This window comes from Prionailurus viverrinus, chromosome C2 (assembly GCF_022837055.1).
Source record: "Prionailurus viverrinus isolate Anna chromosome C2, UM_Priviv_1.0, whole genome shotgun sequence".
In the NCBI taxonomy this organism is placed as follows: domain Eukaryota; kingdom Metazoa; phylum Chordata; class Mammalia; order Carnivora; family Felidae; genus Prionailurus; species Prionailurus viverrinus.
Window position 1 is genome coordinate 77,107,584 of NC_062569.1, and position 15,154 is coordinate 77,122,737.

The 15,154-nt window shown below is 39.2% G+C and overlaps 1 protein-coding gene across 2 annotated transcripts in view; it reads right to left on the reverse strand.

Moving 5' to 3' along the window:
- EHHADH (enoyl-CoA hydratase and 3-hydroxyacyl CoA dehydrogenase) overlaps positions 1-15,154 on the reverse strand; it is a 48,791-nt gene that overhangs the window by 20,069 nt on the left and 13,568 nt on the right. For both annotated transcript variants that reach the window (XM_047876225.1, XM_047876226.1), the window contains exons 4-5: positions 11,204-11,315; positions 2,063-2,167 (exon numbers count right to left, since the gene is read on the reverse strand). In XM_047876225.1, the coding sequence (XP_047732181.1) occupies positions 2,063-2,167; positions 11,204-11,315 (217 nt within the window). The remainder of the gene's footprint in view (positions 1-2,062; positions 2,168-11,203; positions 11,316-15,154) is intronic.

A 15,154-nucleotide genomic window follows, 5' to 3' on the forward strand; every position in this document is an offset into this window, starting at 1 on the left:
CTACATGCTATATTGTGATTCCAACTTTATATGAAATTCTAAAAAACAAAAACTATAGTAACAGAAAGTAGGTCATTGATTATCTGTGGCCAAGGGGCAGGGAAGAGAATCTACTGAAAAGAGGCATAAAAATACTTTTTTTTTAGGGTAATAGAACTATATACTGATTGTGATAGTAGTTACACAGCTACAGACAATTATAAAAATTCTTCAAACTCTATACTTGAAATGGGTAGATTTTAATGTGTGTAAAGTATACCTCAATGAAGCTGGAAAAAATAAACACAGAAGCAAAGATTACTTATGAAATTTTTTGAGAGAAATTAAATTATTGTAATTTTTGCATATTTCCTTTACTTTTGGGGCTATATTCATACTCTATGTAGCTATAATTATAGAATATATGTAAATTTATATTTTGGACATTTTTATCCACAATGTTACATATTTCGGTATAGTTTTCATAATTATAATTTAAAATAGTTATACATAATTTCCCAAAGCCCCAAACCATTTCCATACTGTTAACAGGTGAATTGCTAAATTTTAAAGCAGATGATTCCTAAAAAAAGAAGGAATAAAGAAAAATAAAATAAAATAAAGCACGGTTCCTTCTCAATATTTGGACGCCACCAAGTGGAAAAACTGTGCAATGTTACTGAGATTGAAAAGACCATTTTATAAATTTTATAAACAGTAATTTAATGCTTAGTTTTCTAATTTAAAATTTATTTTAAAAGTTAAATAAATTACAAAAATTAAAACGGAGCATTTTACAGTTTACTGTAAAAAGACAATGATCCTCATCTATCTCTTTTAGTTACTTAACTCTCAAATCTCAATCTAGGGAATTCAGTTAAGGACAAGAACTTCCTGTGTAAACCTAGTTCTTTACAACCTAAAGCCACAGGTGTAACTGTTAGACATGGGTCTATCATAAGCCTCAAGCCAAAAAATCACGAATGGATTTCCAAATGCAAATAGCCTTTGTTGTCAGCCCGGTGACTTCTAACGAAACTATAAGCTCTGCCAGGAGGCACAATGAAATCAGTGATGAAAAGTTGGTGAAGACTGTTTGGAAGGCAGAGAAAGACACCAGGAAACTCATTCCCTTTTGGGCAAAGACTTGCTGATTCTCTTTATGAGTCACCAGGATTTTCTCTCCACGGTCCTGGACTCTCCAGTTCAAGCTTTTCCTATTGCATTGAAACAGCAACTGGCTAGAGCCACAAAAAGAAAGATTATTTCAGGGAAGTGTTTGGTCCCTGCTGGGGTCAACAAAAGAATGACTTTTTCAAAGGAATGCCTTTGAGTGACACTGAGCCATTGCCTACCACCAAGCAGAAAGATGAACATGCTGCTCTATCTGTGACCCAACACTGCTCCCAATTATTTTTTCTGGCACTCTTTAACCCTCTCCATCTTGCTGCTGCTCTCCATAAATTGAAAAGGAATAGTGCCACTCCAGAGAACTTTTAAAGGGATGCCATGAACCCACAAAATGAGAAACCAGTGACAGAAAGAAAATACAAGCTCACTGAGACAAAACTATGGTTTTATTGCGGTAAATTAGAGAGGCTTGTTTCTAGTTGCTGAAATGTTTGCTTGTTTTCATTTTAATTATTTCTTACAGAAAAGTCATTATTTCAAAACAAAATCAAAAGGTACTAAACGGTAAACAATGAAAAGTCTTCTTCCAATGGCTTCCCTGGCTGACCAGCCCCATTCCCAGAGGCAACCATGAACCATTTCTTGTGAATCTTTACAGAAATATCTTATATGTAGAAGAACAGTTACATATATACATTCTCTCCATATAGACATTCAGTCCCATCCCCCTTTCCTTTTTGCACAAATGGTGAACCACTGTTCACAGTGACGCTTTTCACTTAAGAGTAGGTTAAATCATAGCATTCACACCGAATCAATGCATAGTTTGTCATTCATTTTAAAGTTGTATCATATTCTATCGCATGGATGTACCATAAGATATTTAAGGAATTCCTTATTAAAACGAAAGTTTAGCTTGCTCCCAAACTTGCGCTATTTTCATTATTCTTACCAGAAATTCTCTGGGCTAATTTGATTGCTTCTTCAACCGGGTCTGAGTTCACCATTTCATCTAGAATGCCCAGCTTGAGTGCTTCATCTGCCAAAATGTGTCTTCCTAGAACAAAACAAAATAAAACAAACCCAGAGAACTGTGTGAGATTAAAGCAAAAGCATTACTTTCTCTGGTAAGGAAGGTTATTTTTCCTGGATACAAACATCTATTCCTAAATGAAATAAGTAAGCAGCACGGTAGAAAGTAGTAGACAGGTCACTGCAGAGGTAACCAGAAAACTTAGTTCAAGCTTCAGCTCTACCTTCTACTCTTTGTGTGATGATGAAGAATTGTAGAGGGACCACACCTTCCTCCTAGGTAAATGGGAAAAATTATGCTTACCTTGGTAATTCTGGGTATCACCTGAGAAGAATACATTTTCTTTATATTCTGTAAATCTCTATAGAAGCACTTTGTTAACTATAAGTCTCTATATAAGTGATGATTGGTTTTTTGCTAATAATAATAGAGGTAGTAACAGCAGAGCAGTAGCAGTATCTATCTTACACCAACATACATACAAACACTGATTGCAAAAAACAAAAAACAAAAAAACAAATAAACACAGTCCTAAAACAGAAATATAGCTGGGAAACAGGGGGAAATTAATGATTAAGTTGACATTATGTAAGTTATAATCAAAATTACACAGGACAAATGGGTGGACTTCTGTCATTTTTTGCCGACCCAGCATCTCAACCCCACCCTAAGTTTGTGGAATTGCTATTGTGTGAGCTTTGGACCCTGCCTTTTATTGCAGAAGCTAAAAGGGAAGCAGAAGTGATCAGACAATTGTTCCTTCAGGTCCACGCAGTTAGGGTGTGGCCCATGACCCCAAGTTTGGCGAAAGGAGTGCTCCATAGAGGGTTTTTAGCCTGGGGTAATGACACTAAGCGGCAACTAGCGACATCTAGCGTCTGGTGGTGGCACCGGCAGCCTCCAAGTATAGAATGGCAGCTTTAGGGTGTTAAGAAATTTGATGAGGGGCGCCTAGGTGGCTCAGTCAGTTGAACGTCTAACTTCAGCTCAGGTCATGATCCCTCAGTTCGTGGGTTTGAGCCCCATGTTGGGCTTTGTGCTGACAACTCAGAGCCTGGAGCCTGCTTCAGATTCTGTCTCCCTCTCTCTCTGCCCCTCCCCCACTCAGGCTCTGTCTCTGTCTCTCAAAAAGAAATAAACATTAAAAAAAATTAAAAAAAAAAGTTTGATGAGCATCACTCCTGAGTTCTTCACCAGGTGTAAATATGTAAATTAATCTGAATATTCTGAAGTAGAGGGTTAAGGGATATAAGCATCCCTTATCACAGGGTCAAGAAGAAAGGCAACAATAACACCTGGCTTGCTTGCTTTCTTGCCAGTAACATCTTGCCTTGTGAAAGTGATCATCAGATCAGTCTTGGTGGCGATAATTCCACAGTCCTTGCTGCTCTTACAGTGTTAGTGGATGCCATCTTTGAGACAAACCCTCCATTCCTGGTTCTTAGTAGCGCTTCAGAGAGTTAGAAATGGGTTTTCTTGATTAGAGAGACAGTTCAATGATTTTTGGCAGGAGTCACTCTGCAACAACATTATTTGGTTAGTTTTCTGGAAGTGCCTTTGAAAACAGGCTCCCAGATTTCCTCCTGGGGTGAGACAGGCGGTGAAGAGTGGATGAGTGGCTGCGGGGGTCACATCTCCTGTGTAGAAGATCACTTGGGTGAGGGGTGAGTGCCCAGCCTGCAGCCTGCAGACAAAATGGAAAATGGAAACCTGAGTACTAAAAGGGTCTTTGGGGAAACTGAGTAGGAAATGTGAGCTACCCAAAAGATGTACTGAAAAGTCCTTCAGCTGTGATGGTCTCTTCTGGCCTGGATTTCACAAAAGTGCAGGTGTATCACTGCTGTTCTTAGAATGTCAGTGAGATTCTAGGTACTTTTATTGTCTCAAGGGCCTAAAGATGCAGCTCTGTATATACAACCCAAATCTTCAGGCTCAGATTTAAACTTGCTTTTTCTCTTTCTACTTCAGTGTAGACAACAACCACTGTCCAACGGACTTTAATAAGACCCCTGACTAGAGCTACTATAAGGAGACCCAGGGTAACCAAAGTTCAGACTTCTCTTCTTCAAAGTGGGTAATCTCAATTTTTTCCAATGTTGTTCACGGCTTCTTTTCCAACCTTTAGAACATTTTTGCCTACATAGAATCCTTTCCAGATGTCATTTTAAAGTCCCCCTAAAATTGTACAGACAACGTAAAAAGATAGGTGTATGATTCTGTTAGTTTTCTTCTAACTCACTGTGACCTTTTCTATGCAAATCAAAATCCATCATATTCTTAGTTTTTACTTCTTCTCTTCATCAAGTTAAAAATAGTGATATTTCTATAAGCAGCAGTGCTTTGGAAAAGGCAATCCTAGTTCACTTCATTTCTTTTTGTCAAAGCAGCCAGATTTCTTCCTGATTTCCCCCAAGATACACTTGCCTTCCAGACTTAATGATAAAAACAGAGACACAAAATTCCTCAATATTCCCCCACATGCTTCAATTTTTGTAAACCTTAGGCTTTACAGACTCATTTCACACTATTATAATTTCCCCATATTTTCTTCTGCTTTGCTTCCTTTCTATTTCATCTTTTGCAGAATGAACTGTCTTCTGTGCTTTGAATTTCTGTAGTCTGTTGGATGATAAGCATCATCTTAGGAATTTTACATTTAGATACTTAACATACTGTACATTCTTAAAAGTGTACTTATCATAACATTGTAAATTAAAACAATTTCTACTTTAATTTATTAAAGACAAGAAGTTTAGTATATTTAGGTTTTCTAACTACCCTTTCATAAGATTTAGAACACCCCCCCATGATTTGAAAGAAAAAATAAGCCTTTTTTACACACATAGACTCATATTATTTTCTAATTTGGACCACATATACACAGTTTTGTATTGTGGTTTCTGTGTCTAAGAAGAGAGATCTCAATTAGCAATTCTCAAACTTTTTAATCTTAGGATCCCTTTGCACTCTTAAAAATAATGGAGGACTCCAGGGGCACCTGAGTGGCTCAGTTGGTTGAGTGTCCGACTTCGGCTCAGGTCATGATCTCATGGCTTGTGAGTTTGAGCACCACGTCAGGCTCTGTGCTGATAGCTCAGAGCCTGGAGCCTGCTTCGGATTCTGTGTCTCCCCTCTCTCTGCCCCTCCCCCGCTCATGCTCTGTGTCTGTCTCTCTCTCTCTCTCAAGAATAAATAAACATTAAAAAAAAAAAAAACCTATAAATAAATAAATAAATAATAATGGAGGACTCTAAACAGCTTTTATGTGGATTATTTCTTTTTTTTTTATTTTAAAAATGTTTATTTAAACATAAAGTCACCCAGGTGCCCCTATGTAGATTATTTCTATCGGTATTTACTGTATTAGAAAGGAAAACTGGGGTGCCTGGGCGGCTCTGTTGGTTAAGCGTCCAACTTCGGCTCAGGTCATGATCTCACGATTTGTGAGTTCGAGCCCCGCGACGGGCTCTGTGCTGACAGCTTGGAGCCTGGAGCCTGGATTCGGATTCTGTATCTCCCTCTCTGCCCCTCCCCTATTCATGCTCTTTCACTCTCTCAAAAATAAACACTAAAAAAAATTTTTTTTAGTTAAAACTGAGAACTTTAAAATGTTTATTGTATTACTTTAAAATAACAACGATAAATGTTAACATTGATGTTAACATGAATAAATTTTTAATTAAAATAACTATTTTCAAAATTTTAAAAGCTTAGAGAGTGTCATTAGTTTACATTTTTACAAATTTCTTTCAAATCTGGCTTAATAGAAGACAGATGGATTCTCATTATCTGCTTCTTCATTCTATCTGTTCTGACATCATGTGGCATACAACAACCTCTGGAAAATTCTAGTATACATGTGTGAGAGAATGAGTGGAAAGGCAAATAATGTCCTATTGTTATGAAAGTAGCTCTGACTTTATGAACCGCCCCGAAGGATCTTAGGCATACCCAGGAGTCCCTGGACCACACTATAAGAACTTCTGATTTAGATTATCATTTTAAAGACTGTATAGAATCCTAGAATAGAATCCACAGTCTTTAAAATGATGATAATATATGACAAATGTATGACACATTCATGTGCTAGGGTCGTGTATTATCTAATCTGATATATGTTATTGCTGCGTTGGAGCGTGGGTACCAGGATCGTATATGAATGTTCCATACATTTAGCATTTATTTGTGGCTGAGTGATTTTAGTTATTTTGAAAGTAATCTTTTGCTTTGTTTTATCCTTTGGAAGCTTGCAGGATCCATTTCCTGGAAGTTCAAAATCTTTACCAAAATACATCAGGGAATTGATATCTCCACATCAGTTTTTCCAGGAAAATGGTGAGCCTGCTAAAACATGATCTCTGATTCCATTTCATATCTGAAGAGTTTCTTCTATTTTTTCTTTTGGTTACTGCTTCTCACATCTTTGCTTCATGCTTTGAGAGCTCTTATTATTCATAGCAGAGACTCTGATTATATACCTTCCATATCTGCCGCCTTCCTTTACATTTTATGTATCTTTTTGTTAAATTCTTCTGACTTCACAGAATTCCATAAATGTGCCTCTGTTTATCCTCCATGTTGCTGACTGAGTTGTCTGTTTGATCATATCTTCTTTTTGTTGCTTCTAAAAGAAGGTATTTGGGCAAATGTTTTGCTTCCAGATAGTGTGTTCTTATTTAACAAATAATAGATGTTCTTTTCTAATTTAGAATATTTTCTAAAATTGTAATTTTCTTTAATCTGTTTCATATGAATGTTTCACTCTTTTTTTTTTTCAATATATGAAATTTATTGTCAAATTGGTTTCCATACAACACCCAGTGCTTGTTTCACTCTTTTAAAGTCACAGAATATCTTTATAGGTTTTGGGTTTAGTGTTAAGTTTTTTTTTTGTTTGTTTTAGTCACAGAATGATACTTGCTGATATCTATTATCACTGCCTGGGAGCCCCGGCTACTAAAATTCACCCTCAACCTCTTGCTCAAATGTAGAGAAAACTCACTTGGACTTAACCCACCTGAAAGGCAGGTAGGATAAAGATGCCACTCACAACTTCTCCCCCACTATTCTAGATGGTAAGAGGCATCCCCTCAGCGTCTAGAGCCTGAATGTATCCTTGTCCTGGGAATGACCATAAAGAAATTCATGGGCTAGAGCAAAGCTCTGTGAAAACAGAGCAGGGATTTTGTGTGCTGTTCAGTGAACAAGGAGGACGAGCCATAAAAAAATGAAGCAGAAGCAAGAGCAGGGAACTGTAGTTCTTGTCACTTGATCGGACAGAGAACATCAGGGAATGAATTGCAAGGTGCTCTAGCAAATCTTTTGTGGTTACTGCTAAAGATTCAGCTGTTTCCGGGTAGCATTTTCAGGCAACTGTGGAAAAGCAACGGTGGCTGCTATAATTGCTCCACTTTCCAGAATTACCTCTCTAATGGTTTTCAGATCAGAAAAGGTTAGCTACTTACTTATTAATTTCATTTAAATCTGTTTACTTATTAACTTCCTATGGGGACAGTGCCTACAAAGCCGGTGTTTTTACAACATTAACATCAGTAGGGGATCTTCAACTTTCAATAACAATTTTTTTAGCATAGTCGGTTAGGGGAAAAAAAAACAACCTTCCAAACCGAACAGCAACAGTCGTAATAGCATCATTATTAATAGCTACTGTATTACTGGGGCGCCTGGGTGGCGCAGTCGGTTAAGCGTCCAACTTCAGCCAGGTCACGATCTCACGGTCTGTGAGTTCGAGCCCTGCGTGAGGCTCTGGGCTGATGGCTCAGAGCCTGGAGCCTGTTTCAGATTCTGTGTCTCCCTCTCTCTCTGCCCCTCCCCCGTTCATGCTCTGTCTCTCTCTGTCCCAAAAAAAATAAATAAACGTTGAAAAAAAAATTTTAAAAAAATAGCTACTGTATTAGTTTCTTATGCAAATTCCCACAAACAGAGCAGCTTAAAACAACATACATTTATTATCTTAGTTTAGGATATCAGAAGTCTAAAATAGGTCGGCAAAATTGTGTTCCCTCTGGAGGCTCTAAGGGAGAATCTGTTGCATCGTCTTTGCCCGCCTCTAGAGGCTGCCTGCGTTGCTTAGCTTGTGGCCACTTCCTCCATCTTCAGAGCCAGCTGGTAGCATCTTGTCTCCTCTCTAACCTCCTGCCCTCCTCTTCTAAGTACACTTGTGAGGAACTGGACCAACCTGGAAAATCCAAAGTAATCTACCAGCTTAAGATCCTTAATTTAATCACACCTGCAAAGTCACTTTTCAATGTGAGGCATCATATTCACAAGTCCTGGGGATTAAGGACACAGATAACTTTGGTGGGGTGGGAGGCATTATTCTGCCGACCACAGTTACCATTTATAAAATGTCTTCTATGTGTCAGGTACTGTACCAGAAGCATGATATGTCATTTCATTATTCCTCAAGGCAACCATGTAGTCGTTTTCTGTTGAGAAAATGGAGTCTGAGAGGAGATCAGAAGACCTCTCTCCTAAACTCCAGGCCAGTCTGTCCAACTGTCTACTTGGCGTCTCCACTTGGATGTCTAACAGACCTCTCAAACGTAACATGCCCCCAGCTAAGCGCTTGTGATTCCTCCCTACATCCCACTCTGCCAGTAGCAATCTCCATCTCAAAAATGGCACCATCTTTCCAGCTGTGCAGGTCATTAGAATCATCCTTCGCTCTGCTCTTCCTTGCACATTTCACTTTTTTGATAAATCACAAAATCCTGCTGGCTCTACCCTCATAATATATGCCGAATTTGACCATGATTCACTATTTACATTGTTACCGCTCAGGTCCCAGCTCTCATCATCTGTCCCTTGGATGACTGTAGCAGGCTTCTAATCAGCCTTCCTGTGTCTGCCTTACCTCTAATTAATGTATTTTCAACAGCCAGGGTGATCCTTTAAAAAACAAATGAGAGGGGCTCCTGGGTGGCACAGTCGGTTAAGCGTCCGACTTCAGCCAGGTCACGATCTCGCGGTCCGTGAGTTCGAGCCCCGCGTCGGGCTCTGGGCCGATGGCTCAGAGCCTGGAGCCTGTTTCTGATTCTGTGTTTCCCTCTCTCTCTGCCCCTCCCCCGTTCATGGTCTGCCTCTCTCTGTCCCAAAAATAAATAAACGTTGAAAAAAAAAATTTTTTAAAAACAAATGAGAGCATGTGACTCTGCTCAGAACACTCCGATGCCTTTCTACCTCATTGAGAAGAAAAGCCAAAGGTCTTTGTATACTCTTCAAAGCCTTACATGATGTGACTTCATCCCCTACCTCTCTTTCCCTTCCTCACTTCACTCCAGCTGTATCCACCTTCTCGCTTTTCTTTGAAACTTCCAAGTATCCTGCTGCCTCAGGGCTTTGCATTTGCTATTTATCCATGTGGAATGCATTTCTCCAGATATTGGCATAATAAGCCTCCTCATCTCTTTCAGGTCTTTACTCAGATGTCATTTAGTAGGAAAGCCTTTTTAATCCCTCCATCCCTAACATTTTATATTAAAATATTACCTACCCCTCCATCTCTAACATTTTATATTCCCACTTTGTTTTGTTTTCTCCTTAGCGCTTATCTCCTTCTAACTTACTATGTCTATACATAGTAATATGTAACTTACATATATATCTAACTTACTATGTATGTATATACATATTATATACATATATATATACATATATATATATACATAATAGATAGGCATATGTGTGAGTATAAAGTTGAAGTAACTAGCCTCCAAAGTGGCTCCAGTGAGCTTCACCTCTTGGTGTTCAAGCCCCCTCCCATGTTGAATAGGGAAGACCTGTATAAATAATTTCATATATATATATTCATATTCATATATTCATATATAAAATATGAAATATATATTTCATATATATATATAATACATAATCAATCAGAAAAGATGGTGCATAACTCCAAAGCTAGGTCCTAAAAGATATCGCAGCTATTGCCTTGCTCTCTCTTGGATCTCTCAGTCCAGAGGTAGTCAGCTTCCATATTGTGAAGACACTCAGGCAGCTTTAGGGAGAGGTCTATGTGGAGAAGAAATGCCAACAGTCAGCACCAACTAGCCATCCATGTGAGGAAGCTATCTTGGAAGTAGATCCTTCAGCTCTACTCAAGTTTTCAGACAACTACAGCTCTAATCAATGTCTTGTTTACAACTTCATGAGAAACCCTGAGCTTAGAGTCCAACTAAGCTGGTCCCAAATTCCCGACCCACAGAAATATAGAGAGAAGAAACACTGTCAATCAAAACATGACTCTTTCTTCCAACCTTACTTCAACTGGAAATCTCTTTATAAGTCTTAGAGGATTTGGTAAATCCAGGATCTCTAAATGTTTTCTATTGTTGCATTGTTCACTTTCCCTATGGAAAGAGAACTTTCATTTGTAGCTAATATCTTAATACTTGGAAAATGAAAAATTCAGTCATTTCCACACTATAACTTCAAACCTTTCCATGACAATTCTGGTTTTAATTCTCATGTACATTATAATTTCTAAATTGAGTCTGCATATAATACACCCTATGTGAATACAAGTGTTTATGCATGGACACGTGAGCTATAATAAAATCTTACTTATAATTAGTGCTCTGTAAACACTTTCATTTAGAAGGCACATGGGGTGTCGGGTGGCTCGGCTGGTTAAGCGACCAAGTCCAGCTCAGGTCATGATCTTGTGGTTTGTGGGTTTGAGCCCACGACGGGCTCTGTGCTGACAGCTCAGAGCCTGGAGCCTGCTTCAGATGCTGTGTCTCCCTCGCTCTCTGCCCCTCCCCCCCTCATGCTCTGTCTCTGTCTCTCAAAAATGAATAAACATTAAAGAAATTTTTGGGGGGAGGCACTTACATGTGATCTTCATGGTAATGTCTGAGAAGCTCTCAGGGAAAGTACTCCTTCCATTTTACAGATGAGAAAATTGATAGTCAAAGAAATTAAAGTATCCTCTTAAGATTACTTGAGTGGGTAATGGTCAATCCGGAATTTCTCTAAATCTTAAACCAGTTCCTCGCATTGCTCTAGACAGCTGTTGTCAGGGTTTGTACTGACCTGAAGTAATTAAATCGAGTGCAGCAGGAACTCCAATGAGTCTGGGGAGAAGCTGGGTTCCTCTTGCACCAGGAAGGAGTCCTAGTCTGACTTCTGGGAAGCCAATTTGAGCCTATTAAAGTTTGAAGGCATAAAGGTCATTAGAATGAGACAGCATGTAGAGTAAAGGGGAGGATTCCTCTGGATTTCCCACACTTTCAAAAACACTGTTTCAGGAGTTTCTGCAGAGCAATGCACACACACTCTCTCTCTTAAAATAAATACATAACAAAAAGCGAGAGTGCCTGGGTGGCTCAGTTGGTTAAGCGTCCGACTCTTGATTTTGGCTCAGGTCCTGATCTCAAGGTTCCTGAGATCAAGCCCTGCATCAGGCTCTGCCCTGACAGTGTGGAGCCTGCTTGGGATTCTCTCTCTCCCTCTCTCTGCCCCTCCCCCTACTCTCAAAATAAATAAGACACTTTAAATCAATTAAAAAATGTTTAATGTTTATTCATTTTTGAGAAAAAGAGAGAGAGAAAGACAAAGCACTCGTGGGGGAGGGGCAGGCTCCAGGCTCTGAGCCATCAGCATAGAGCCTCAACCATTGAAATCATGGCCTGAGCAGAAGTCAGACGCTTAACTGACTGAGCCACCCAGGCACCCTGACACTTTAAATAAATTAAAAAAAAAAAAAAGTTTTTACAGGGCAAATTAGTGCACACCCTCTACTTAGGTTAACAACATAAACAGAGCTGTGCTGTCCCTAAGTCTTCATGTTGAAATACATCTCTAACTTCTTACATATTTTTTTCTCTGACTCCATTGTGATCTGTTTCAGCCAACAAACGTTATATTGCCCAGAAACAGCTTTATGGAGCCCAAAAGAGCCAGGAAGCCGAGAAATTAAAAGGAAAACTCACAGAATAGGAGAGAATATTTGCTAAGCATGTATGTAGAATATATAAAGAACTTTTCACAACTCAGTAATAAAAAGACAATCCAATTAAAAATGGGCAAAGGAGGGGCACCTGGCTGGCTCAGTCGGTTAAGCATCCGACTTCAGCTCAGGTCATGATTTCACAGCTCATGGGTTTGAACCCTGTATTGGGCTCTGTGCTGACAGCTCAGAGCCTGGAGCCTGCTTCGGATTCCAGGTATCCCTCACTCTCTGCTCTTCCCCCACTCAATCTCTCTCTCTCTCTCTCTCTCTCTCTCTCTCTCTCAGAAGTAAATAAAAAACATTTTAAAAATTGGCAAAGTATCTGAATAGACATTTCTCTAAAGAAGAGATACAAAATAGCCAATAAGCACATGAAGAGATGTTCAATATCATTAGCCCATCAGGAAAATGCAAATCAAAACCACAACAAGATACTATTTCACATCCAATAGGATGACTATAATAAACACACACACACACACACACAACACACACAATGTTACACAAATTTTCCTAGCATCATTGTTCATAAAAGCCAAGAAAATAGAAACAATTCACATGTTCATCAACTGATGAATGGATAAAGAAAATGTGGTATATCCATACAAGGAAATATTATTTGGCCATAGAAAGGAATGAAGTACTGACAAGCTACAACATGGGTGAACGATGACAACATTATGCTAAGTGATAGAAGCCAGTCATAAAAGACAACATGTTGTATGATTCTGTGTATATGAAATGTCTAGAATAGGCAAACCCATAGAGACAGAGAGTAGATTAGTGGTTGCCTAGGACTGGGGGAGAGGGGAGATGGTGGGTTACTCCTAAAGGGTATGAATTTTCTTTTTGGAATAATAAATGTTCTAAAATCCACCGTGGTAAGGGTTACACAGCCCTGTGAATATGCTAATATACCATTCAGTTGTACACTTTATTTTTATTTTTTTAAGTAGGCTCCACATCCAGCGTGAAGCCCAGTGCAGGGCTTGAACTCACAACCCCGAGATCAAGACCAATCAAGAGTCAGATAACCAACTGAGCCACCCAGGCACCCCTCAATTGTACATTTTATTTTTAAATGTTTTTTTAATTTTTAAAAATGTTTATTTTTGAGAGAGAGACAGCAAAGGCAGGGGAGGGACAAAGAGAGATGGAGACACAGAATCAGAAACAGGCTCCAGGCTCTGAGCTGTCAGCACAGAGCCTACCGTGGGGCTCGAACCCACCAACTGCGAGATCGTGACCTGAGCTGAAGTTGGATGCTCAACTGACTGAGTCACCCAGGCGCCCCTTAAATGTTTTTTTTTTTGTTATTTATTTATTTATTTTTGAGAGAGAGGGAGCATGAGCAGGGGAGGGGCAGAGAGAGTGAGGGAGACAGAGAATCCAAAGCAGGCTCCGAGCTGTCAGTGCTGAGCCTGATGCAGGGCTTGAACCCAGGAACAATGAGATCATGACCAGAGCCAAAGTCAGACACTTAACTGACTGAGCCAGCCAGGCACCCTCAATTGTACACTTTAAATGAATGAATTATATGGTTTTTGAGTTATATCTCAATAAAGCTCTTACAGAAAAAAAATTAGACAGCAACTTCAGTCCAGGCAAGAGAATGAGTTCAAGCCCTTTACCACATGCCTCTCTTGGCTATTTAAAAGTGGCTAAAGTTCTGTTAGCTTTGTTACAGGTACAGGATGGGAGGAGGAGGGTGCTTTAATGCAGACTGTCATTTACCCACATTGTGATTCCAAGAGCTCCAGAATACCTGGAATATTTAAGCATTTCTCACACAAGGCATTCCTATCAGTCAGTCAAGAATTTTTCCATCACTGTTCATCCCCATCCCCTGACTTATCATTGCTTATAACTTATATCTACACTCAGTGTGCAGAAGGCATGGTAAGAGGGACACAGAAAAAGGAGCACTTAGGATATATGTCTTTATTCATAAACTCTTATAAAAATTAAAATGCTGGGGTGCCTGGGTGGTTCAGTTGACTGAGTGTCCAATTCTTGATTTCAGCTCATTTTATGATCTCAGGGTTCATGGGCTTGAGCCCCATGTCTGGCTCTGTGCTGACCCTCATGCAGAGCCTGCTTGGGATTTTCTCTTTCCCTCTCTCCCTTCCCTCCCCTGCTCTCTCTCCCAAAATAAATAAATAAACATTAAAAAAATTTAATGCTACAAGGAAATGTTAAATAAATTATGGTATATCTATAAGACAGAATTATACAGCCATTTAAAATGATATGTTTAAAGACTATTTACAATAAGCTTAACAGCAGGTTTCTTGTCAGAAACCATGGAGACCAAAAGGCAGTAGGTTGACATATTCAAAGCACTAAAAGAAAAAACATGCCAAACAAAAATTCTACATCCAGCAAAACTAGCTTTTGAAAATGAAAACAAGGGGCACCTGGGTGGGTTAGTTGGTTAAACATCCAACTCTAGATTTTGGCTCAGGTCATGATCTCATGGTTCATGGGTTCGAGGCCCATGTCAGGCTCCACACTCCCAATCCTGCTTGGGATTCTCTCTCTCCTTCTCTCTGCCCCTCTCCCATTCTCTCTCTCTCTCCCTCTCTCTCTCTCTCTCAAAGTAAACAAACAAACTTTAGAAAAATCAAAACGAAGGCAAATTAAAGCATTCTGAGGTAAAAACAAAAATTGGATTTGTTGCCAGCACATCTGCCCCACAAGAAATCCTTCACAGTGAAATGAAAGGACACTAGACAGGAACTCAAATCCATGTGAAGGAATAAAAAACAATGATAAAGGATCACTATTTAGGTAAATATAAAGGACAAATTAATATAAACTTTTCTGTATAATTCTTCTTTCCTATCTGATTTAAAAGACCCCTACATTAAGCAATAATAAAAAATCTATATGTTTTCACTCTTATGTGGATCCTGAGAAACTTAACAGAAGACCATGGGGGGGGGGGGGAGTTACAGAGAGGGAAGGAGGCAAACCATAAGAGACTTTTAAAAACTGAGAATAAACTGAGGGTTGATGGGGGGGGGGGGGGA